This window comes from Calypte anna, chromosome 13, assembly GCF_003957555.1.
Source record: "Calypte anna isolate BGI_N300 chromosome 13, bCalAnn1_v1.p, whole genome shotgun sequence".
In the NCBI taxonomy this organism is placed as follows: domain Eukaryota; kingdom Metazoa; phylum Chordata; class Aves; order Apodiformes; family Trochilidae; genus Calypte; species Calypte anna.
The window spans coordinates 13,991,021-14,016,487 of NC_044259.1; the positions used below are offsets into that span (position 1 = coordinate 13,991,021).

At 40.0% G+C, this 25,467-nt stretch overlaps 1 protein-coding gene across 2 annotated transcripts in view; it reads right to left on the bottom strand.

The window, feature by feature from the left end:
- Positions 1-1,611: 1,611 nt before the first annotated feature.
- The window catches only part of SPOCK1 (SPARC (osteonectin), cwcv and kazal like domains proteoglycan 1), a 247,878-nt gene continuing 224,022 nt past the window's right edge, over positions 1,612-25,467 (bottom strand). Inside the window, exons 7-11 of one of the 2 annotated variants that reach the window (XM_030459231.1) lie at positions 18,699-18,815; positions 12,267-12,488; positions 11,617-11,679; positions 6,181-6,318; positions 1,612-5,429 (exon numbers count right to left, since the gene is read on the bottom strand). In XM_030459231.1, the coding sequence (XP_030315091.1) occupies positions 5,239-5,429; positions 6,181-6,318; positions 11,617-11,679; positions 12,267-12,488; positions 18,699-18,815 (731 nt within the window). In that variant the 3' untranslated portion in view covers positions 1,612-5,238. The remainder of the gene's footprint in view (positions 5,430-6,180; positions 6,319-11,616; positions 11,680-12,266; positions 12,489-18,698; positions 18,816-25,467) is intronic. The other variant, XM_030459232.1, reaches the window with a different exon arrangement.

Genomic DNA, 25,467 nt, shown 5'->3' on the forward strand with positions numbered 1-25,467 from the left:
TATTTGTGTCACAATTTAGTTATTTCTTTTTCCAAGTCAGCATAAAACCTGCTCTTCCCTCCACCCCCTCCATCCCTGCCACAAAGAGATGGTCTAGAGACAAAGATGGGAGTGCTTAGAAAGTCAAAAGTTTATTAATAGCTCTCTGCTTCTTTTTAATCTATTCAAAAAGCTGTGTAGCGTGCAAAGCTGTTGTGACATGATTTTTCTTTTTAATATCTCACCCTTTGCCTGTCAGTACTTAAGGAAAAAATGAAACTAATAATCAGTGAAGACTGTAATGGGTTGTGTAGCTGGTACAGAGCTCAGTAGAAAACTTTGTAAGGGAGAAAATCTCTGTGTGTGCACGTTTCACAGAACAAACCAAGACCAGTATGGTCATCACCAAAATAATATCAGTAAGATAAGGAAAAAATTTATAGATTGGAAGAGAGGGGGAAATTATGGAAAAATGTTGTTTCTTTGTAAATGGTTGATCTTGTAACTTTGCCATGTGCACCCAGTACCCTGCTGAGGTATCAGCCTCTTTCCCAGTGCAGTGCTGTCTGGGCTGACTGATTTTACTGAGGATGCAAAGCACAAAGTTTGGATGAGGATGAACCCCACTGTGCTCCAGGTAACCTTTCCTGGTAACTGAAATATCATTTGCAGCTCACTCTTAAACTTTGTATTTGGTTTTCTTGCCTTGCAGCCCTCAGTGCCACAGAACCTGACATGGGGCACAGCTGGATCACTTCAACATGAAAGAGTCAGACACTTCAAAGTGGTGCTGGAAAGGAAAAACCCATTTGTTTGTAGTGTCAGGTAAGGCAAGATACTGGAAGTAACGTGTGGTATCCACAGTAAAAATAAACTAATGAATACAGTCATTTTAACAGAAATTTACAGCAGGCTTTGGCCCTGGCTGGATGACACCCAGCCAATGGGATATGGACAGACAAGTAAGAAATGTGTCACCTGATGAGCTGATCATGGCACAAATGTTTGAAAAAAGGTTCCATGCTTTCACTTAGTAATTTAATATTGCATATACAGAGAAAAGGTGATGAAATAACAAACTCTGTAATTAGCACTGTAATAATATTGGCTGTTAAAATTGGTTAATGGTAATAAAAAAGAGGAGGAGTTCTAATTTAGTAATAGAGACAGAAAGTCAGATATCTCTAAATGAGGGAGGCTTGTATCAATTATATTCAATATGATTTTGTCTTCATTTATACTGTAAATAATGGCCACTGTAGCATGTGGCTGTGTTTATAGAATTGCCCTGCATAACTTTCAGAGACAGAAAAACATAACCATTTTCAAACAGAGGAGGAAATAGAAATGAAAGCTACCACTCCCCTGCCCCTGTTAAATCAATTTAATATAATTTGAAAAGTTCTGATTTTGCTCCAGCTGTTCCTTTCAGTTTAGCTTCATTTCTGCTTTTAAAATACAGCTTTCTAGTGACCTTAACTTCACAGACTACAGCTGACATTGAGCAGAGGTAGGAGATATAAACCAAATGTGAAAGATCATCCATTTCTGTGCATGATTAAATGCTGACTCAAGGTGTTGTGGTGTTCTTGATCCCCAGATTTTAATAAAACTCAGAACAGACAAGAAGGAGTCGCAGACAAATTAAAATTTATTGACAGACAAAAATGCAACTATTTCAGACTACAGTTAAGCATTTACAGTTAACCAAAGGTAGCGAAATGCTCACATTCCACTTAACTCCTTAGGGAAAAAGCATTCAGAATTTACTGTGCAGCTCTAATTACTATGAGAGGCTACATCCATCTACAGCAGGGACATCAAACTGAAACACGTAATATTTGGAGCTCTCCTTACAGATCTACGCATTGAACAGTAGCAGACATCGACAGCATTGAGAAAAGTATAAAAAGACCAAAACCCACCTAGTGTAGAAAGGGCTTTTTGATGTCTAGGAACTGTACAGAGCAGTCTATGTATTAAAGGAACTTGAATGGCATACAGAAGGGACTGCAAGAAAAGCCAACAAATGTAGGAAGAAAAGCTTGAGCAATCTGGTGATTTGTATCAAGTGGTGACCTTAGATCTATGTCATTTGCTGCTTGAGGGGAAAAGATGCTACAAAACTTCTAATATCAAAATATTCCCATGCCAGAAATGTGCACTGAGACTAACGGACTAGGCTGGAGAGGCAAAGAGAAGCATTCACTAACAAACAGTGTCATTTTAAATATAAACTTTACATTTTTTCAATATAAACTGTAGAATAAATATTAAATAAACACTTCAAATGGTTTAAAATAAGAGCACAGAATAGCTTAAAAAAAAGACAAAGCAAAGGAAAAGGATTCTTGTGAGCACAACAAAGGCCAGTAGAGACCCCCAAAAAATCCAACTGTGCTGAAATCTGAACTCAAGGAGATTTTGATTTAACCACAGCAGTTAAAAGGACACCTTGAAATATAAAGCAATGCCTAACAGTGTTTTATAATCTCTAATATGAAAATAAAATGAGATTAAAAATTGGTTTGTGGCTCTAAAAGACAACTGTGTGTCTCTGTAAGAATGGGACAACTGTTTTTCACAATGAGATAGTATTTGGCAATTCAATGACTCGATGCATATGAGATGTCCTTTTTTTTTTAAAAAAAAAAAAAAGAATTAAGAAGGAACTAAATTAAGCTGGACTCCACTCAAAGCCTTTACAAAACATAGAGAATGGAAGGGGCTTGATTTGGAAGAGCACTGGTTCTTGGTAGAATCACTGTTTTCTTTTAAAGAAATATTTTCTTAATGCGTCTCGCCAACCTGGACACACAGACACATGTATGCACACACATGTATGTGTATAAACATATATATACACAGCCACACACATATACACATATGTATATATATCTCAACCACTGGAGGGTTCCGGTGGATCACTATAGGGTTTTACTTTGTAATATTTAGGAACTTGCTCCTAAAGCAATCATCTGAGCTTCCCTTCCCAGCACAAAGTGTGTCTGCCCTGCTCTGGACCAGGCTGGGACACTTTGGGAGTGGACATTATGGTCATGAAACTTGTGTGCAGCTGACCCCACTGAGCTGGTCACTAAAATGTTGTTTTCCCAGTGCTGGCCCTGATTCAGAACATTTGAACAACTGAAGAAGGACTTCTGGCTAGGGGTGTTTGCCCAGCTCCAATGGTAATTGATTTGTAGCTTAAGATATAACCATGTGTGAGAACCAAGCTGCTGAGGGTGTTGATAGTCTAACCATTATGATTTTATTTCTCAGGAAATAAACCTATGAAGAGCCACAGAAATGCTGGTTGCAGCTGGTCCTCTTGCAGTCAGCATCCTTTTCTATGAGAGGTGAACAGTAAATGTGGGGGGAATATGTATGTTGTACAGCTCCTGGATAGTGATTTTAAAGGAAATTTTCAAAAGCTATAGGAAACCCAAAGGGCTTTGAGGCAGGGCAGGCTGTGGGACTCTTGCAAATGTCTGATGGCAGATTTTTGGGAGGATGTGGGGGGTGTGACACAACACATTCCTCACAGTTTTACACATCCTTCTGCATTCCTAATTAGACAGGCTTGCTCTTTGTTCTCAGGTCACTGATCTCGATAAATAGGAAATGAAAGAGGAGAAAACAACTGTGCCCCTGACACACGTGCTGTCTGAAATGAGTTTCTCTTCTGTATTGCTCTTGTGATCACATCTGAGAGGGCCAAGGCCCCATGGACAGTCACCCTCCAAAATGACAAGTGCCAACCAGCATGGGATTTGCCTGCTTTTAAATGTAAATGTAACCAGCTACGATTTGACTCCATAATATCTCCACATCTACATCCAAAACTAAGAGGGAGAAAAAAAAACCCAAACAAGCCTCCATAGAATTAGTTTTCTGTGTAATAAGCAGATTTTTTTGTTCTGCAAAATAACTCACAGGCAAATGACAGGCACTGCTAAAGCACTCTTGTCTGCTTCCTAACACAACAGTAGGGCTGAGGTTCTGAAAAAAGCAAAAGTAATCAAAGGTAACCCCAGTACATTCCTGCATCAGAGACCTGCCATGGGAAAGGATTTCATATCAATATTCTGTGACACAATTCAGATCTATGAATATATGGGAGATGCTGAGAGAAACATGGATTTTATTTTAATGCTATTCTCTTTTAGGTATGTGTATTTCAAGTGTGCAGCTTGTCATGCTGAGCAAAGGGGCTTTTGAAACATGACCACCTACATTTGGTTTTTGAAACAGGCCAAATAAATAGTAACTATTTAAATTAAAGAAATGACAGCTTATTACTTTTGATGGTTAGTGTCTCTGACAGCTTTATAACTGGAATGAGGAATGGTTTAGAGTAACTGGAGAAGTTAGCGTGTGAGCAAGAGGGCTCCTGGGGGATGTTAGTGCAGCTCTTAGGGCAGCCGAGCTCTTACAGAAGCTGAGGACCAGCTATGGATGTTGTGATGATGCTATAAATTCACAAAACACTCTTTTCTCAAACACTTTAAAATGCAGGAGGACACTGGTCCCTATCTGTAGTGCTTGGTCCATGATAACTTCAGGTTCTCAGCATCAATTAATATCAAGGCTGTGTTCTTACCTAAATGAGCAGTGTGAAGGAGGTGATCTATCTCTGGTGAGAATTCTGCCTTCAGCATGGGCTGGGCTAAGCCTGTTGAACTCATTTGTAGAAAATGTAAGGAATAGAAAATCCTGCCAGTGGGTTTCTTTCTTTCTTTTCTGGTGCTGGGCAGCCAGAAGTCACTATCCATAGAGACTGACTCCACTGGAACATAAAAAAACATGGACTAGAAAATGAGGCACCTACTTTCCTTCTTCAGGAAAGAAGAATTACTATTTTTGATGTGATCCAGGTAACAATTTATGACACAAATTCTTTCACATGAGAAGGGATTCTAAGCCTTGCATTCGTCTGTTGAACCCCTTCTGTGATTCCTCTTTCACAGTATGTATTTCATCAGCTGTGCATTTGAGGATTAAGACATGAAATGTTTTTGAAACAAAACTCATTGCCCCTGTGGATAGAACAAAAATCCCCCAAACCAACTGAACAAATGTTGTATTCCAAACAGTCCTTGCTGGAAAAAAAAAAGTTGTTGTCCAGACTAAGTAGACTATACAAAATTAAATTCAGTAGAGAGGAAATATTTGTGCCAGGTACTCTCAGATACAATTGCAGAGATATGATGGGACTTGCAATATTGTGCAAAATGTAAGTCCTCATTATGATGGGCACTACCATATATAACCAATTTCATCCTCCTTATCATCATCTTCATCTTCATCATCTTCATTAGCTGCTCTTACATGAACCTTCAGTTTCCCTTCTTTGTCTTTTTTTGCTGCTTCAGGTTCCTCTTCCAAATCATCCAACAATACAACAGATCCACCACTGCCAAAATCCCCTGAGGTTTCTTGCTCTTCTTCTGAAAGGTGAGCAGGAAAGGTCATTTCCCCACAGAACACAAAATTCCTTATCACCACCACCCTTGCCATGTTACTTTTAAAATTCATTGGTGCTGCTACTCATGAAACAACATCTCAATTTTAGTTTTCATCCTGAACTAGGATAAATTTACTCTGAAACACTGACTTGCATAAGAAGGTATTCATTGCCCTCCTCCCAGAGACTTGACTGGAGAGCCTCAGTTCACATGCATGCAGGCCAAAAAATCATTATTCACTTGTAAATGCTTTCATCCCATCACAAATCTGTAAACCAGGCTAAAAACATTTCACAAATTTACTTCATTTCAGACCATAAGCCACACTCCAAAAATGTAGCTCTTGAGCCTAACATTTGTGATGTGATTCTGGGCATCTCAGACCTTCCAAGTCTCTGCTTTTTCTGTTTCTTCTCAATCAAGCAAGCTCCATTCCATCACTGAAACACTCTGAAGATGTAAGGCTGAAATCTTGCTTGTCGAGATAAAACAGCTACTTGGTGATGGCACATATCTACATAATATTGTCCTGTCAGCAGTTTTGTTGTTAATTTATAATTTTTTACACACTTAGGCCATATATAAGGGCCTTGTGTATCATGAATAAGAAAAGACAGGAGGACTTTGAATACAGGCAGGCACGTTTCCTTTGGTTATCATTCTCCATCATACAGCAATGGCTTACAAGAGTGTTAATTCCTTTGTTACCTGAAGAAAGCACTTCATTACTCACCACAACTCACTGTCCCTTGCTTTCTTGAGCCAGCTATCTCATTCCCATACTTATCAACACACCAGCACTGCCCTGTGCTGCCATGGCACTGAGTGGCTTTGTAGTAACCTTCTTCATTGCACCGCGGGATGAAAGCACCTGAATAAAATATAAGATATAATCAGTAACACAAATCTCTGTGAGTATATGAAGTGAACTTAGTTACATGAAGACCGTTTTGATGTTAGCAAGAAAATGCATGTGATTATCTGGTGCCTAAAAGGGAGCAGAAATTATGGGTGATTAGGACTTTTCAGCCACCCTGGTCACTGCTCAGTGCATAAATATTTGTGCATATATAGGGTGTGGAGGCTGATGCCATACGGTATCAGAGAGCTTCAGTCTGCCCCTGAATGATTAATATTCCCACAGAGCCATGTGCAGATTTAAGTCCCAGTTTTAAAGTTTTCTTCCCAACTAGATTATTACCCAACTTCATTAGTTCTGCATTTCCCATCCATTTGTGCTCCTTCAGTGTTTATCATGCAAGTTTTTCCACAACACTGTAATTATCCCTGGAAGGTATCTGCCATCTGCTTGCTATTCATACTAATCTCAAGCACAACTTCTGACTCACTAAGACTTCCCATGCATAAAAGAAGCAATGCACAAGCTTTTCAGAGAAGGACAACAGGATCTGAAGTCAATAAGTCATTGGACTTGAAGCCCAAGATTTTTCTCACAATAAAACCAATATAGTTCAGCCTTGTAGAGAGTGGTTCATTCTGGCTTCTGGTGACAGGGGAGCTCTCAGGAGAAACTTGCTTTATTGTTCCCACCATTTTCAGCAGATACAGCAAATATACTTCAATATGAAAAGCCCTCTTGTCCTTCGAGATGAATTAGCTTTTTTCCCAGGGGAGGTCAGTACTGTCATTCTCCCTTCTTTGCAAATTGCTTCAATTTGAAACATGGCAGAAACCCGCCCTTGCCCCCAGATTTCTTGTCTCAAATGATTTTTGAGAAAGTATTTTACTCTTTGTCAAAGATACCAGTGATTTACTGGTCTTGCAGTAAGTTTTTTAACTAGTTCTATGTGCGTAGCATCTCTTCAGACAGTTCATGTGTCAAAGGGGCTACTTCCACTACATTTCTCACAGGAAAAATGAATGAGAAGGTGCTGCCCAAGTGTCATGAAATTTCCCATATAAAAAACAGAAAAGTGGAAGTCAGTCAATCTCATGAAAACACACACAAATTTATAAGTGTCTCCTTGAATTTCCAGACCCATTGCACTGCAGATCTTCTCTAATGTTTGAGTGCTGCTAATGTAGGTGTGGAAAATGAGAACAGAAACCTTTGAACAAATCCTTGTATACCAGAGCAGTTTTGGAGACCACTTCACATCCCTTAGGGAGAGGATTTTAAATCACTTCAAAACATGATCTTCTAGAAGGTTTGCTCACAGATAACACCATTATGTTCATGTATACTAATGACTACCACAGACTTATTTTCACTATTTATAAAGGAATTGTTCCAATAACCATGTACATATACTTGCTTTGCAGGTTCTTGTAAACTAACGATCATTGCTCAATCTTTTATTTCAATATTAAGTGTAGAGAAACATTGTCAACCAGGTGCCTTGAGTTGCCAAAGAGTGGGTGTGAGTCCACCTGTGCCTGATTAGGACAGGCCCCTATTGGGCATGAGCAAGACCAGGGGGCCAATAAAGGTGGGACACACACCCACAGAAGGCACCTCAGCTCATTCTGGTGCGAGGCATGGAGAGGCCAGCAGCTCGTTCAAGCCTCTGGAGCAAGAAAGGCTCTTCCCGCTACACTTCTACCCTGGAAGCGCTGTGTGGTGGCTGGAGTCCTGGAAGAGACCAGCAGCTCGTCAAGCTTCAGGAGCAAGAATGGCTCCTCCCGCTACAATTAAGATTCTTTTTTTTTTTTTTTTAGTTTATGCTCAAGTCCTCTCTCTGTTAAGCACTCCAGGTGTTTATCAGACTACACATAATCTTGGAAAAAATGCTCAGGAGCCAATTTTGCACTGGTGTAAATCAGCAAAGCTTTACCCTTTTTATTTGAGCAATGCAACATTTCCCTTCTTTGAAACAGGCCTTTTGGAGTAGTTTCACTATGCTTCTTTTAAGGTATTAAAATGTTCCATGCTTCCTGTAAAAGCCATAGATTTAAAAATAACTTATGGCCCAGGCTCACTGCCAACATCAGTATGTGGGAAAGAATTCACACTTTGGGTCACAGTGAAAAGAAGAAGTTGCTTTTCTTTCTGCATGGCAAATTTGTGCCAAACTGCAATATAACACCAGAGCTCTAAATATTTAGCTATGCATACAAATGGCACAGTACTTGCCAACCATCAGAGGGAAAAATGCAGGATGCCCTCTCCAATGTGTGAGATGCAGGGGATAACCTGCTGAGGGTAGAAAGTCCTTGGGAGCAAGTGTTGCACAGTGTGATGATTCCTCCCTTAAGTTCTACATAAATCAGTTTGAACCTGTGCTCATTAGAAACAAGCTCTGGCTACGAGCTCTGCTCTTCTGGAGCATGGCATCCAGATAGCCCACTTAGAGGGAATGTTTCACCCCATAATTTGCTTTGGCATCAAAGAAAATCTGAAGGGTTTAGAAAGAGAAAGGAGCTTGTGTTCTCTCTCCAGAGACTCTTGCAGAGATGCTGCTTCCCCACAAGGATGGGGAGGGTGGCTGCTGGACCAGCTTTACTATTAAAAATTACAAAATGTTGGTTACTCCCCACTGAACTGCCTTGGCTTAGTGAATCCTGCTTCCTCTTTTGCATCACTTTTGCATCTGTATCCCCTCTATAGATCCAGACCTATAGATATATATATATTTTATTTTCCAATAATTTCCTTATCTGTATAATACTTCCCTCCCTCAGAAGACATAGGGAGAATAATTACATGCTAAAGATACTGAAGCACAGAGGCAAAAGCCTGACAGAATTAAGTGCTAGCCAGCACACAGCTCCCTGGCTAAGCTATTGTGTAAGCTGAATTCACAGGGCTGATACAGAAGAAAATAGTGGTGGGAGCAGAAATTTATTACCTTAGTGATGTGGGAGAAGCATTATCAGGCTGCACAGTTGTATGCTCTAAAAGTACACACTCTGCAGTTAATTGTACTCTAGATAAATCTGGTAGGAAAAGATGAATAGTGCTGTTTACTTTTTAATTCAGTCCCCTGGGATGCTAGACTCTATTTGAAAGCCTCCAAATTCAACATATCTAACAGTAATGGCTTTGAAGTACTTTGTTGCAACTGTCACCGTTTTGAAAAATACATAGAGAACAAAATATCAAAGTCATCATTTTTTATCAATGGATACAAGTTAACAGAAAAATTATTCATGTGTACTGTCCAGACTGTAAATGTTGTGCTCTCTATGTCAGGGGTAGAGAAGCAAAGAGAATAATTAAAGGCTAGATTATCTGAAAATATTCATCTCTTTTTTCAAACTCTATTGTTGCTACAAGTGTGTTTTTGGTCACGTGTATGCTTGAGTTTCTATTTGCATGATTTTTCAGTCACTGAAGAGAAAAGCCAACATTTCCCACCGTATAAATAGCTGTAAGATCTGATTAAAATCTCAGACAGGTACCATCATGCAGACAGACTTTCAAGGTAGGTGAAGCAAAGAGTTTCTCTCTATATTATAATTTCCTAGTTTGTGGAACAACCTATGCCTGACACTTCTAGATTTGTTGAGCACAGTCACTTTCATCCTTCATTTTTTATTTTTTTTTTTTAAATACAGTTGGCTAGAAGTTATTTGTGGTAAGGGACCACACTTTTACTTTGTCATTTTACTCCTGCTACTGTGATCAGATCCCAATGACAAGCTACAACTGCCTGCCTGTTGTGCTACTGGCACTAGAGCCATCATTTCCCCCCACATGTCAGAACAAAGCACTTTTGTTTCAAACTAGATGACATTTATTATATATAGCAAATAACAGCAAAGCATAACATAAATATGGGGTAGCCAAAGCTATCTGTTAGAAACCAGGCTCCTTATTCCTTTAGGTGGCTTTGAAAATCAGAATTCTCACAAGACAGGGAACACCATGACTTCCTCTTCCACAACATGCAGTTAAACACAAATGCAAAATATTTGCTGAATAAAGTACAAACACAGCAGAGCCATCAATCCTCCCTTGGCTCCCACAGCCATGAACAGCAGGAGCTGTAACTCTGAAACTTCTCCATCTTTATGTGAACTTGATAGGAAAGGATAATGGAACCAAACTCTAGGCCCCATGGCTTTTGGGGATGTTTATTCCTATTTTAAACCATCAAATCCAGGTTCACAAGGTACCTGAAATTTAAGTTCAATGGCAGTGACACTGGGAAACAGCAGGGATGGACAAGGTCAATAGTGCAGAAGTTCCATTTACAGGGCCTGCTAAGGAGAATCTCAGAACTTCAAACTAAAATCTGAGAGCCACCTGAGAAGCAGAGACATCCACCAGAGAAGCAAACCAGCAGAGCTGACGTGCATCCTCTGTGTTACAGCCAGGGATGCTGTGAGAGACTGACAAGGGTTCCCAATGATGGACCTGACAGGCCAGGGCTGAGGTAAGCCAGGGTGAAATACAGGGGTTTTGGCAAACAGAGACTTTAATCTGTGCTGACAGGCCCACATGAATTGTCTTCAGGTACATGAACGCAATAAGACAGAAGCTTCAATAAAATATCACCACGTAAGCACTGGGACAGATAACACCATTTTAGGGTATGGAATGAGTTACCTTAAATTTAGCCAGTTCAACAGCCTGAGTTTCTAGCAATTAAATGGGAAAATGCCATATGGGGATTTATTTCACTTAATTTTAGATATCCAGTGCAAGTTATGAATCAATTCAACAACCAGCAAAGTGAGGGGCAGGCACTATCACAAAGCATGGAGCACCCTGCAGGGCTGCCTGAAGTGAGGTGACACAAATTCCTCCTTGCATAGGTGTGGGATACACTGAGATAATTTTTAGGGTGATTAGACAAAATGGAACCCCAAGGAACATATACAGTGCAGCATAACTGGAAGAAGACATGAACCCATTAGCTGTGCACTGGGGCACCTTCAGTCACCCTTCAAAACTGGGAGGTCTGAGTATCAAGCTTCTGACCTAGGAGGTGATGAAGGCAGCATGAAGCTCTGTGCAGACAAAGCTTTGCATTTGTGGAGAGCTGTAAATTACTTCTGAACCTGCTGCCATGCTGACACCTGTTCTGAATGTTGCTATCTCATTATTTGTTTTATTTCATAGTGTCAGGCCTACACTCCTTGGTGCCTAGTCCTGACTCAAAACATTAGTCTCTAATTGAAAAACCATTACTGCATATAAAGTTACAATAATCACAGAAGCTTTCATTAGTTGAGCAAATGGATAGCAAGTAATTGAACTTACCCAACAGACTCTTCCCTCTACTTAGCTTTTGAATTCTATTCATTTCATTCTGGCAAGGAAGACCTAAAATATAATGTAAGAGGATCAGTTTCCAGATGGTACAGGACAGGCTCAGTAATGACTGGCTTCACTACTGACACGAAATGTCAACTGCTGTACACCTGGGAATGGAAGAAGCCCATATGCTGGTACTGTACTGCAAAACAAATTTCTATCATTAGTGCCACTAATTAAAAAAAGAAAAGCAACACACTGTAGTTGAGAACAGCGTTTGGGGGCCATTTGCATTGATAAACCCTTTCTCCCTTTTTCACCAAGCATGCCGAGTGTGTATCTGTGATTTGCTAATGGACTAATTTCTGTATTAATAAAAGTCTATGTTCTTGAACTTTCTATCAAGAGGGATTATTTCTAGCCTGTGTGCATTGGCATCGGTGATTTCTTTGTTTTAATGATCAAGGGATAGTAATACAGTTACTCTGTGACTTTAAACATTATTACACGATGCCCTTTCACACCAGTGCTGGAGGAAAAAAGCTTTCTCCCTCAGCTGACTGCCAATTACCAATCTCTATGAGCATATCAAACAAACCTGAAACACAGGGACACCCGAGCAACTTCTCTTTGTGCTGCAAAACTGCACAACTCACCTCCTGGCTTCTGGAAGCAGTAACACCACTCATTGTTGGAAAGCTTTCCATCTTTGAAGGAGTCACAGGAGTTGAAGAGGGGCTTGACACAGGGCTCGTACTTATCCAGATAAATGGCACTGATCTCCGAGGGATCCAGCAGCAGGTCGTAGTTCATGTCAAGTTTGTTGAACATCCAGCCTAAGGAATCCTTACAGATTGGCAGTATGCTGGTGTCAAATCCTGCAAGAAGACAGGGAAATATCCCCAGCTGAACCCCAGCACACTCCCTGCACAGCAACCATTATTGGGGACTCTGAGTCTGACTTGCCTGAAGCACGAGAAGATTCTAGGACTGAACTGATAGTGTGATGTTTAAAACTCAAGCATGACTGCAGACTGTAGCACTAGTCACACCCTCGGGAACCTGTGGGGTGGAGAGGGCTCAGATTCATAGCTGATTACTGTAATTCACAGTTACTTCTACTGAAAAAATTCTCACCTTATTTATTTTCCCTGTCCACAGTCCAAGTGGTTTGACCTTATTCCAAGAAAGTACAATGCAATGAGAAAAGACTGCATCCACCTTATTTTCAAACTAAACTGAGTCTGAATGCAATGTAAATCCTATTTCCTAGACATTTTTCTACTTCCTTTATCAAATTCTTTCTTGCTGTACCTTCCCACCCTTCCACCTCTCACCCCAGCTCTTCACTCCTCAAATCCCTGCTGCTTGGTGAGAGAAGGAATGAAAGGTCCCTGGCTTGCAGCCCTCTGAAGAAGAGCAGTGCTGCAGCCAGGAGCTCCAGGGTGCTGGACATGGTCCTGTGTGCCAGAACCACCCTGTTCCTTCCTATGGCCTCCAGGGTTGTGCAGCAACACAGGATTCTGCTCTTCCAGTGCTTTGGAAACCCCCATCATAATTAATTTTAATAACCCAAATCCTTAAAAGCCTGCAGCACCAGTATCACGGAGAGACCAAGCCATGCATATAGATACCCACAATGTATATGAGATTCATGTTCCAGTGTCTTGCATCTCCACAAGCCTAGTGGCATTGTCCTCTGCCACAGGCATTATAAATCCCTACCCTCACTGCATTTTCCAATGCTTGGTAAAAACATGGACTCATTTCCAAATAACCTATCCTGGAAGAGGGTCTATTTGTAATGTAGAACCAGCTAAGAAACCTGAAAATAAGAATAGTGGCTTGAGAAGGAACAAGATAAGAAACCTGAAAATAAGAATATTTGCTTTATCAGGAACTCAGAAAGATGCACACGTTGGCTGGGGATTCATAGGCAGGGAAGGTACCTGACCCACATTCCCTGGGCACTGCATGCTCACACTTTTTGGCTGCATGCTCTAACCTGCCTGTGCACCATGCATCTGCCAGGGGCCACGACAAGCCAGATGGTCCTTTTCCTTTGACTGCATCTTTCAGTGAGAGAGGTCAAGCTTTGCCTTATTTGCTGTAAGTGTCAAGTCCCATTTCAGGATGCTGCTTTGTTAAAGTGAAATCTAAGATGTTGCTGGAATCACACTGACAGTTTGTCCAAGCTCTGCAGCCTACCTGCTATTTTAAGCATGAATCCAAAGGAGGGCAGTGCTTTATGCTGGAAGCTTGGGGTTTTTTTGTATGCAACTGCAGCTGAAGATGTCAGTGAGCTGGAGGAACAATCAGAAGGGTTAACTAATGGGAAGGTTTATGTCATTCACAGTACAGGTTTCTCTAAGAAAGGAAGAAGGTAACACCATTTCCTCAGGGCTCAGGCAGGGGACAGAGATCGTGCTGAACATTTCATCACACTTTTTTGTGCCATTATCTCCTCAAATGTTATCTAATCAAGTTTGAGCACAGTCAAAAAGAAACAGGCCATGTGAACAGATGCAGGGAAGAAGCCTCTGCTTGCCTTGCTCAAGCAATTATGACTATTGACTTCAGTGATTTTATTCCTTAAATGCAAGGAAAACAGGATTGGTTACTTTGCAATCTATTGTTGAATGAAATGATTTAAGAACCCTTGACTTTTCCTTTACAAAGCCCAGAGAAGCAGGAAACAGTCCTGCCCTAAGCAAGTTGTTGCTGTACCTGATTCCCAACCGTGGGGCAGTGAAAGTACTCAGGCAGGGGTGGAACACGTTAGTGCTCGGTGGAGCAAGGACTGGTACATGCTTCAGTTATCCTGGTTCAACAATTTCCAGGGGAAAACCAGCTGGATTCCCTTGGCTGTGCTTTCCCTGCACAGATACTCTCTCTGATGGGTCTTTACACCCCACTGTGGCACTTAGTGCTGCTAAGGTAATCAGGTCTGTTTTAAAAGCACTTGAGCACAGGTCAGCCTTGTGTGTCTCCAGAATCATCTCCTGACTGTCAGGTATCAAGGCTGAGAGGAGAAGCTCCTGGCACGAACCTGTCCCTGACAGTGCCTGTGGATTGTTTCTGGGTCTCATTTTCCTCCCTGTTGGCAAGTGTGTCTCTGTGTGTACAATGCACATTCAGGGCTCCAACAGCATCCTGCCCTCTGTTCTGCTCTGTCTGAGCAGATCACAAGCCAGTGACTGATGTGCACATGAAGCAGCTCTGTGACATGCCATCAGGGCTTAGAAGCAAGATACCATCATGAAAGGTCACTTACAATGACAGTTAATTGCATTAGATGAAGAGTTTTTAATTGCAATTCCTAACAAATAAAGGAGTTTTCACTATGGTGTCCAGAGATCCATATCAGTAAGAGGCTGTGTTGTTTCCCAGTTTACTTCTCTGGAAGCCTCTTACAGTGGCAGATGCAACTTAGCTAGATGGTTATTATAAATATAAAGGTTAATTCTTTAATTGTCTCTCTGTATGTTGGAAAGTACACATACTGTAATTCTGTAAGGAATTACATTCTCAGTTAATAAGCACAACATATCTAACAAAGAAGTAACCTTTGGGAGAACTTCTCTGAACCTTTCTGTGCAGCAGCTCAGCCCTGCAGTGCTTAAGGTGGGAAGCAAGAGAACAAGGCAGACCCTGTGTCCCTTCAGCCTGTTGTGGTGGTGGCTGTTCCCATCTGGAACCTGCTTACAAGGACCTGGGATTGAGACCATCTTGTTTCTTATTCTGACAGCTGTTCAGCTTCCTAACAATTTTCATTTCCTACAGATCTGTAAGGAAATCAAGCCAGTGACCTACATGTGAAAGCTTCATATCCATTAATACCCGACCAGCTCCACCCTCCTTTGAATTAAAATTGAATTAAATTAAAAAGAGTATTTAAGTGAAAATCCTAATTAAAAATAAACACACCTTCTGGCATATAAAATTATTTCCCCTCTTCAAGACTTATATGAGCCAGTTTTATTTTATTAAAGTACGCTACAATTAAATTAACAGGGGAATAATTAACCTAATTTCCCCCATCACTTCAAGTAAAGGAAGAAGGAGAAGAAATGTTCCCCAGAAAAAAACCTTTATATTGCATAGATGTCTAGTAAAAGAAAACCTCCTCCCACTCCAACCTAAGAGACTATCTCAATACAATATAGGGATGTTATGAATTACCAACAGGCTCAGGAGTGCTTTGAATCTGATCTTACTGCTTAATTAGTTTTATTATTTCCTTATGTCACAGCATGTCCCCACGTTGCTTGTATTATTTATAGAGAAGATTTCACTTGTACAAAGGCTGCAGAAGACAAAGTTCCTGGCCTATGGTGGTTTGCTGGGATCTGGCAGATAGCTCATTGAATGAAGGTTTGAGGTTTCAAACACAATGAACTGACCTCATTCCTTTCCTACCAAGAGAGTTAAAATAATAATAATAAAAAAAAAATCTACTTTTTTCTTTCACTTGGGGGTGAACTTAATACACTCAAAAAGCTTATTTACACTCACGGTAACATCTTGAAAATTTAATGTAGCATAGAGAAATCTCTGCTGGAACACCTTCTCTAGGCAGCTGACGTGTCCGAGGCATCTTAGTCATCACATCCCACCATCTGTTCCTTTCATTGCCACAGGGGCGTACCCAAAATGGATAATTTTGAGGCTATGTGTGCCTTTTAAGACTCTACAGGCATAACCAAACCAGTTCAGTTTAATGAAGTGATCAGCCTAGTGAGGAGGGCAACACATGCAGAGCAATAAAAAAAGGGCAATGCGTACATCAGAGCACATTTCCAGAGCTGCATGTGTCCTGTTTGCCAGGATTCATGCAATTATTTTTTTTTTCAGCTTTGGTATGTGAACTTCACTTTGAATTCTGAGCCCTGTTGAAGATGTCTTTCATTTTTACAAACGTTTGAAGTTAGAGGAAGCCAAATACTGCTGTCCATATTTCATGTGTCTCCTCAGTGCTATCAGAGTGAATCAGAGCTGGAGAATTTCTCATGTAAGATTAATTCATGAATATTGTTGTAAACTCCTACAAAGAAAAAAAAGTCCAAGATTTGTGGTTTTCTAAACCAATTTAAGAATCTTAACTCATAAAGTGACAAACTAAGTCAACAGTCTAAAAATGAACATTGTTCAGCTCAAATGCTTAAGATCATCACTGCAGCCTTTCATATAAAAGCTGCCAGGAATCAAACTAAGCTAAAAAGAGAAGAAGAGATAACAGCTCCTCTGTGAATCAGAGCAAACACTTGCAGAATTACCATGAATGTTTTTCTCACTGAAATTGCTTCTGCAAAAAAAGAGACACAACACCTCTAGGAATGAATTTGGTCTTTGGCCTTGGTAAGCTCCTCGTGAGCAGCTCACAGGTTATCTTCATGAAAAAAATCCTTTTGACACTGATAAAATGAGATTTCATGTTGTGCTGGGCCCAAAGGACTTCAGACAAAGTTTTAAGTCTCTGGCATTTTCTGTCGTGGGGCCTGAAATGAATTCAGATCTTGAAATCATGATTAGTTGTACCTCCACTTGTCTTCTTGCACTGTACCTCAGCTTCCTCTACACAATAATATCTTTTTTTTTCTTTTTTTTTTTTTGAGTACCATTTAAGTAGGACATATGGTTTTAAAGATACTTTTTTTACTGTAAATACTAGTGAAAGAAAGGGACATATGGAAAAGTTCACACACAACATGACTTGTTTCATCACACAATTTTAAGATACAATTACTTGGCATCAGCAAGGTTTGACTGTAGTTTTGAGCACTACAGCCTGGGGTCTATGCTGTCTCTTTTAGGAAAGGTAACATATTGCTACACTGGCACAGAAGAACACAAAACATGAGTGGCTGTGGAGACATGGACCAACAGTAAAAGCCCATCCTGATGTTCTGGGTCAGCTTGACTGCATGTTTGGCTTTGCCAGCCTCACACAAGAGGGAAAACAGACATTGGGGTCAAAAGAGCTGTAAAAGAGAGCAACTGACAGAACCCTTTTAATCCTGTATGTGCAAACTCTGGCTTTAAGCAGCTTGTACCAAAGAATCAGGGCAGTGAACTGAAGGTGAGTCACACACCTAGATAAAACTTGTGTATCCTACTTTGCAGCCCTGAGGCCCAGGTGTTTTGGGACATACTATTTAAAAGGATTAATGAGTCCTTACAGAAAAAAAATTTGCATCTGCTCTCTGATGAACATGACCTCTTTTGATGCTGTTATCTTAATCTTCCACTTCCCTGGTGGGTAAATGACATCAGAATCAGTGATTTTGGCTTAACCCACTGAGAGTAAATGTCCTCTAAACTGCTCGTTTTCCTCCTTTCTTAAAAAAAAAAAAAAAAAAAAAAAAAGCATCAAAGGAAGGAAAGATAGTGTTATTAAATAAGAAAGTGTTATTAAATACCTGGGACACAATAGATTCCAGTGTTCCAGACCATTTAACTATTCCAGCTCTGTGGTTACAATGCAGATGTTTTCATCATTTTTTCTCTTACAGAAGGTGTTAGTGGGAAATTGCAAAATCAAAAGGAGCCCTTTCCAACACTGGCATAGTTTTCCCTATGCTTTTGTGCCATGTTTTTGGCTCATGTCACTGCCACTGGGTCAGATGTGGCCATGAACCAGGAGGTAAGTTTGTACCATGGTCTATCCCCAAGAACTGATCTGGATGCAGCCATGTTGATTTGGAGGGTCATGAAATTTAAGTGTAAAAGCATGGACTGTGTCATACCAGTTAACCTCAGGACTTGACAGAAGTCCCTGAGCAGCTTTGTTTACTAGCATAGATGTGACCTCCATGGCCTTCAGACACAGTTATTTGCCTGAATAACTTGTAAAAGTGCCTGTCATTCTATGCCTGACAGTTTTCAGAGCAGCTTGGGCCAGAGAGAACAGAATGACCCTTTCCTACAGAAAAGGATGCAGTGATTTCTTTCCAGGATTTGGTCTCCTGCATAGCTGCTCACTTGCTCCTACCTGCCCTGGTAATACTAAGAGCAGGGGTCAGGTGAACACTCTCAGAGGACAGGGAGCTGCAAACAACACTCAATATTCAACAGAAGTGTTTTCTTACTGCCTTGGGCCATCTCTGAGCTGGTTGGTTTGATGACACGATTTGCATCCTCATGGAGAGCACCGAACCAGTCCTTGAGTCGTGAAGCCAGGCTCCTCAGCTCTTTGTCTGTGCAAGCTGGAAAAAGAACCAAACACCAACATGAGTCAAGAGCACAAGCAAAAAAACTTTCTCCAGATAGACTATCAGTAAAATAATATTCCTTGTTGTAAAGTCCTTCTCCTCAAGAGCTCTGAAGAAACTAAGAAGGTTAAGGAGAAGGATGCAAGTTTAAAAATGTAAAACATTAGGAATTTTAGGTTGTACTCAAGTACCTCCTTGGTAGCTGACATGATTTGTGATGGAAGGAGCTACACACAGAGCTCCCTGCAGGTGCTCAATTAGACCTGTGTGACTGTTTAACTTAAATGTTTTCACCTTTTAGGATTTCAGAGAAAAATATCAAACAGATGGGGAGGAGGGATCTACTTGCCTAGACAAGGTACTCAAACAAGAAGCTGGAAATAATTTATAACCATGTTTGGCTTAGCATAAGGTTGTTATCACAGTAATAGGAAAAATATATACTTATTTATATACATAAAAAAGAAAATTGTTATGTTGCCCTTGTTCTACTTCAAATGAGACTTTACCACCTCTGAAGGCTGCCAATTCCATTTTGTTACCTAGCTAAAACATTTCTTTTCATATACATTTTTAGTGAGAAATACCTATTTTTCCCAGAAATTTCTGCCAGGAGGTTAATATCCAGCTGAAGCAAGTATTTTTAAGGAAGAAAGCTGCACTAGTCAACATTTTCTGTCAGAAAAAATATTCTTGTCTCTGTATCATGCTTAGTGCTTAAAATTCAAATGATCAGACAATTTTATTATTCCTGCTGTGCATTCATGCTACATCTTAAATGACATTTCTTGGAATACAGAGCAAGATTTTATGCCATAGAGGCAGACATCCTTCACAGGAGGATAATACAATTGAAGAAGACAATACATTGTCTTCAATTCACTGCACATTATAATATTCCTCCTTCCACCTTATTGAAGAACAATTGAGTCCCACAGCTTGTCTTTAAACTCCCTGCTCCAATGGCTCAAATGAACTTGTTGATACCTCATGGCTGTGGTATTTGTTTGTTCTCACAAGGGTTTTTTTTTTTTTTTGGGTCAGAAGTAACTCTGAAGTTTAAAATAGAGCATTAAAGCGTTTTCTAAGTGGAAAGTTTTTTAGCTTTGGAGGGTAGGGGAGAAAAAGAAAGATTTTCCTATTTTCCTCTAATGCTGCAAGAGTTTGATAGAATTTCCTATTATAGATAAAAGTGGGAAGATCAACATTCCACTCAGGCTGAGGAAAAGTAAGGAAGAATCAGGTCTTAAAGAAAAAAACCCAACAAGTAACATAGAAGAAATAGAAGACAATGCAGTATTAACTGTAAAGTGGCTTAGGTTAATGAAAAGCATTTCAAAGCAAAGCATTTAGTTTTCTCACTTAAATCAATATTTTATTTTACTCATTGCAAATTATCTTACTTTTGCAAATTAAGACAAAAGAGTGATTGGATTTTTAAGCCTACCATGCCATCTGTTCTATGAGGAGCATCTCATGCCACTATTGTTCCTTGGCTGTTACTCACAGTTTCTTTTATCAGAGAAAAATCACAACAGAACAAATTCCAGTATCCTGCCTGTAACAAGCCCCCATCAGGAGATGTTGCCTGAAGCAGTGACAGGGTAAGAAGAAAACTAATCTTATAGGTAATAAATATTCAGGCATAAATTAGCTCTAGACAGCTATGAATGATTTCTTATTTTGTGAATTTAGATCCATAAAGAAATTCATATCATGCACTAATTTCAACAAGAGCTGAGCACCTAAATACATGGTAGTATTGATGGAGATACTTCTACATGAGATGAGAGATGCTGCTCCTGCATCCCCTGCTGAAACGTCACCAGCTCATTTTCATCAGACATATCTTTGCCAAGATATTATGAAGCAACTACAGAAACGAGTGAGTGGGGAACCTCAAACAAACAAACAAACCTATAAAAAAATTCTTGTAGCATGTGACATCTTTAGGAAGCCAAGGCTGGGACTCTGGGACTACAAACATCCATTCCTGTCCACCCTGAGTGCCAGGCAGGAGCTCAGAGCACAGTTGTGCAGACTGGCCTTCCCTCTGTTAAAATAAAGTCTCCAAAATATATTTTGCAAAGTGGTCATTTGGTTTAAACTGCACTGACTGAAGTAATTTGAATCCATGCTTTTAAACTGCAAGAGAAAACAGAATTGAATGCACAGAGTAAGTGGAAGAGAAGTAGATTAAATAAAAGGAAATCAGACTTGAAATTGTTTTTCTGTGTAGTCCAGCCAATCAGGCATGTCAGGATCTGTAAAGTGACATTTTCTTTGCTTGTTTGTAATGCTAAGCATGTTGAGAATCAGCTTTTACCATGTAGATTTCTCTGCCATTACTCAAGTGATGCAGTCCATGACCTCCATGAGTTTGGTTATCCCGTGGCTGCTCAGCACCAGGCCCTGTACCCTCCTGTCATTGTTTCAGAGTATTTCTCTTGATTTTGGTGAAGCAAGAACAGGCATTCAGCCTCTTCTGTGCCACAGCTTCCTCAAAGACTCTCACTCAAGAGGGCACCTTTAAAAGTAGACTCTGGGTGATGCTTTTTCTTGTTTGCACCAAGTCTGCAAAATGCCACAAATCCTGCAGAGTTCTTTGGGAATTCAGTCTGAGGTACAAACTTGATAATAAGCCCAGAACCAGAGTTTTCTGCATGTGGAGAGATTTTTGTGAATAACTGAGATATTCTTTAAGCATGTTGCTTAAGGATGATTCAACAGTGGCTATTAGGTTGTGGCTCTCCCATAGGATTGCAGTCTTTCTTCACAAGAATATCTGCTGTTTCATGAGTAAAACAGGCACCAACAGTTCTGTGAATATGTAGTGAATAATAAATTCCTTCACCAGAATTCAAAAACTTAATTTCTATTCAAGCATTTCATGCCCTCAATCTTACTTTCTCCTCCAGACTAAAATAGAAGAAATATTGTTTGACATTTCTTGTGTGAAATTTTATTTCAATGCTATCGTGCAAGGAAAAAAAGACTCCACCTCTCAACCTAATGGATCTGCATCCCATTTGATTGCTTTTATTTTAATATTTTCAGATGTGTCTAACCATTCTGAGCTTGCACCTTATTTGAGACCCTTCAAAAGGGACTGAAATTCAGTTTAATACACAAAATCAGGCCCAGCCTCCAGCTGGGTATCCAGGAGCCAGAACATTTAATGATTTAGTTCTGGTGATAGAGCCTATTAGTTATATATCAAACAATTAGGGAGCACAGCTCTGAGGAGCCCCAAATCTAAGTTCCTTCTATATAAATTTGCATTAGTACAAGTTATAAAGCATTTTTAAGAACCCTCTTCACAAAAAATACAGTGCAATTCTACCTCTCTGCTATTAATAGAAGTTCCAAGAAACAATTCTTAGATGAGAAGAGCAGGGCTGTAGGAGGAATAGATGTGATAATGGGTCTCTTGCTATTTGAAGATCTTTAAGGAGAGAATATGTAGGTTGCAAACAATATGGATATTGATAGAACTTGAAGCCCTGATTAAAAAATCTGCAATGAAGAGAAACACCAAGGGAAGAACCTCTCCACATCCCTTCTCTAGCAACTGAAATCTGTCCAGTCAACTGTCAACAACCATTTAAACCTCTACTGCTGTGAAAAGGACTCCAGAGCAAACACAGGCAAATATGCATTTTCACTTTTTCCTCAAGAGAATCTGCCTTCAATTTATTTCCTACACCTTTTAAGAGAGGAAGAAACAGAAAGATTTATCCTTGTTACTTTATGGATGTAATTTAAAGTCTGCCTGAGCAGCTCCCTGATACCAGGTCTTCACATCACATTAATTCCTGCATCCCTCCCTGTTCATGGCCCACAGCTCCCCTGGGTGAAGTGGGTTGGTGATGCTGCTGTCACTGATGGGGATTGGTGAGGTGAGTTGGTTAACATCCAACTTGATCCTGGAGCCCAGTGTCCTGCACCCACCATGGCAGTGGGACCATCAGCAGTGGCAGAAAATGTCACAGCAACATGAACACATGAGGAGGATCCATTTGCTGCTGGATCCAACCAACACCCTCAATCTGCACCTGCAGATGTTAGGAATCATGCTGCAGAAGGGATTTGATAGCAAGCACTGAAAGTGCAGATTTATTCCCAAGGGTGAAGCAACTGGTCCAGCAGTTATTTATTCCTAACTGAAAGCATGGTTGCTAAAAATCTATTTTCACCAAGCAGAAAACATTAATCTGACCTAATGGAAAGCCATTAGCATGCTGTAAGGCTCAGGTTTTTATAGGCCTGCTTCCATTATGGACCTTTTCAGCTCTACAGACACTAATCTATATACATTGGTGGTGAAAATTAACAGTATAATGGTTAATTTCACTATTTCAGAGAAGGGCTTTTAAAAGTTCTCAGCGCCAGAAATCAACATTAAAACAACTTACCTGTGGAAAAATAAGATTAAATCAATATTGAATGTTCTTTCACATCCTGTTTTTACTCCAGCTTAGCAAACCAGTATTGTAATATTTCCAGCCACTAACAAAACAAGCCTTGTAACTCCTACTGCATTTCTCTCTAAACAAAACTTAGAACACTATGGAAGTACATTGCTGTTTAATGCCTCACTTGCTACTTTGATGTTCTGGTAGAACATGACAAGGAACAAGTCCATATAGCCCAGAAAAAGCTATAGTGATAAATCAGATTTCACAATAAGCAATCAATGTGAGCAGACTCACAGAGCATCCATCACCTGGTTTGGGTATCATTTATTTTCTCTGCTATCCCTCATCCATCTGGCATGTATCTGTTGCCTTACCCTTACTATTTTCATTATTATGAAAATAATTCTTATGACTGATGAATCAGTATGACATTTTTACCAGCTACATGTGTAAAGAAGGCTCTTTTTGTCTTCATGTTATTATTAAATGTCACTAAACAGTCTCTTAAGTAGAGACTGAGGAACTAATTCTCTGTTCCCTGAATGCCAAGAATGTGAACATTCCCTGGGAGCTGTGCTAGTGTCAACTATTTCTGTACAGTAGAGGAAACTACAAATGCAGAAAACTTTAAAAAAACCAAAAATACAAACAAACAGAAGCATTTAAAATGCATATTTAGCACTGAGGTTACTGCCCTGACCAACTGCCAGGGCAGAATTTAGCTTAGAAACATGTCACTGATTTTGAGTCACCTGGTTAAAAATTGGGAATATCCTGCCATGGAGTTGTGATCAAGGTGGCCAACCACATGATGTGAATAAAAGTGGAAAACATTGCAATAGCCCAACTCCATCCACAGTCTGCAGTTTAAGACTTAAGTTCCCCAGCAGGAAGATGAGTGGGAGCATTCATGGCAGCTTGGTTCCTAACCAGAAAACCAGCTGTATTTGCAAGGCAGATCAGTGGTAACAAGCAGTTCTGTCATTTGTCCTGCCTGGAGGACAAATCCATTTAGTTTTGATTAAAATGTGATCTAGCATAAACCTATATGACATTGCCCAATAGTGACATTATATTTCTCCAGTTAGAAATAGGACAGGCATGTTTTCAACAATTCAGAAGGAAAAAGTCACCTTTTTTTATGTTTTTGAAGACTAGCATGGAAAAGTTACATGGTAACACAAATACTGAAAACCACCGGATGGTTTTGTCTAAAAAGGTTTGACATAAATGTATCATAGCAGAGAAGATGAAAGGAGATAATGCTCATCTTTTGTACCAAGCACTAATTTGTATCTTCTTCTTTGTACAAAAAGAAAATGTGGCAATTTAAATCATATTTCCTCTGAAAAACATCACTACATTTTCTCTCCTCTAGGCAAGTCAACAACTTCTTTCACTCTGCTATAATTGTGTCTGTGTGTGTGTGGATTACCACAATAGGCTTTAAAAAATAAAGTAAAAAAAATTATGTCAGCTTTCAGGCTTCAGGCAGTGAGTCTGCTCCCAGTCATGCAAAATACAAAGCATGTTCTAAAAACTACTGCTTCGGGAGCTGACTTGAAAGTAAACATCAAGATAAATTCAGAGCTGTGCTAACCTTCCACTTCAAATGCAGCTCCAGACAGACACGGATATGTGCCTTGCAGATGACTCCAAGTGTTTTATCTGTGATATTCTGGTGACACAACTGTGGCAATAATTAACTTCCCGAGTATTTCACCGTTTTTCCTTGAAAGGGGCAATATTCTATTTTGCTCTTTTCATTGAGGCCTCAGGCAACTTCTTACACCAATAAAAAAGGAAGCATTGTGCCAATAATTTCATGAAGTAGAAAGGAATGGATTGTTTACTCTTACATGAGGAAAAGTACTGCACTCCTAACATGCCTTGCTGGATCAATAAATGAAGGACTTGCACTTAAAATCCCTCCTATAGTCACCAAGACTTCACAACAAGGCTCCACGTGGGTGTATTTGTTGTACTGAAGCTTTGGCATTCACTGGCCATTCTTTCACAGGGCTGACACCCAGGCTGATAACCACCACTGATCCTCCTGTTCCTCCTTTCCCCTTCTCTTATAAATACAGCAGCAGATGCCAAGATCCTGCAGTTCAGACTTTGAGATGATTACAGGAGCAGCTGAGTTATTGGGAAGCTAAAATAGGCTTTGATCCTTAAAATGGTACTTTTAAAACACAAGGCTTAGCTAGAACTCTATAAACAAA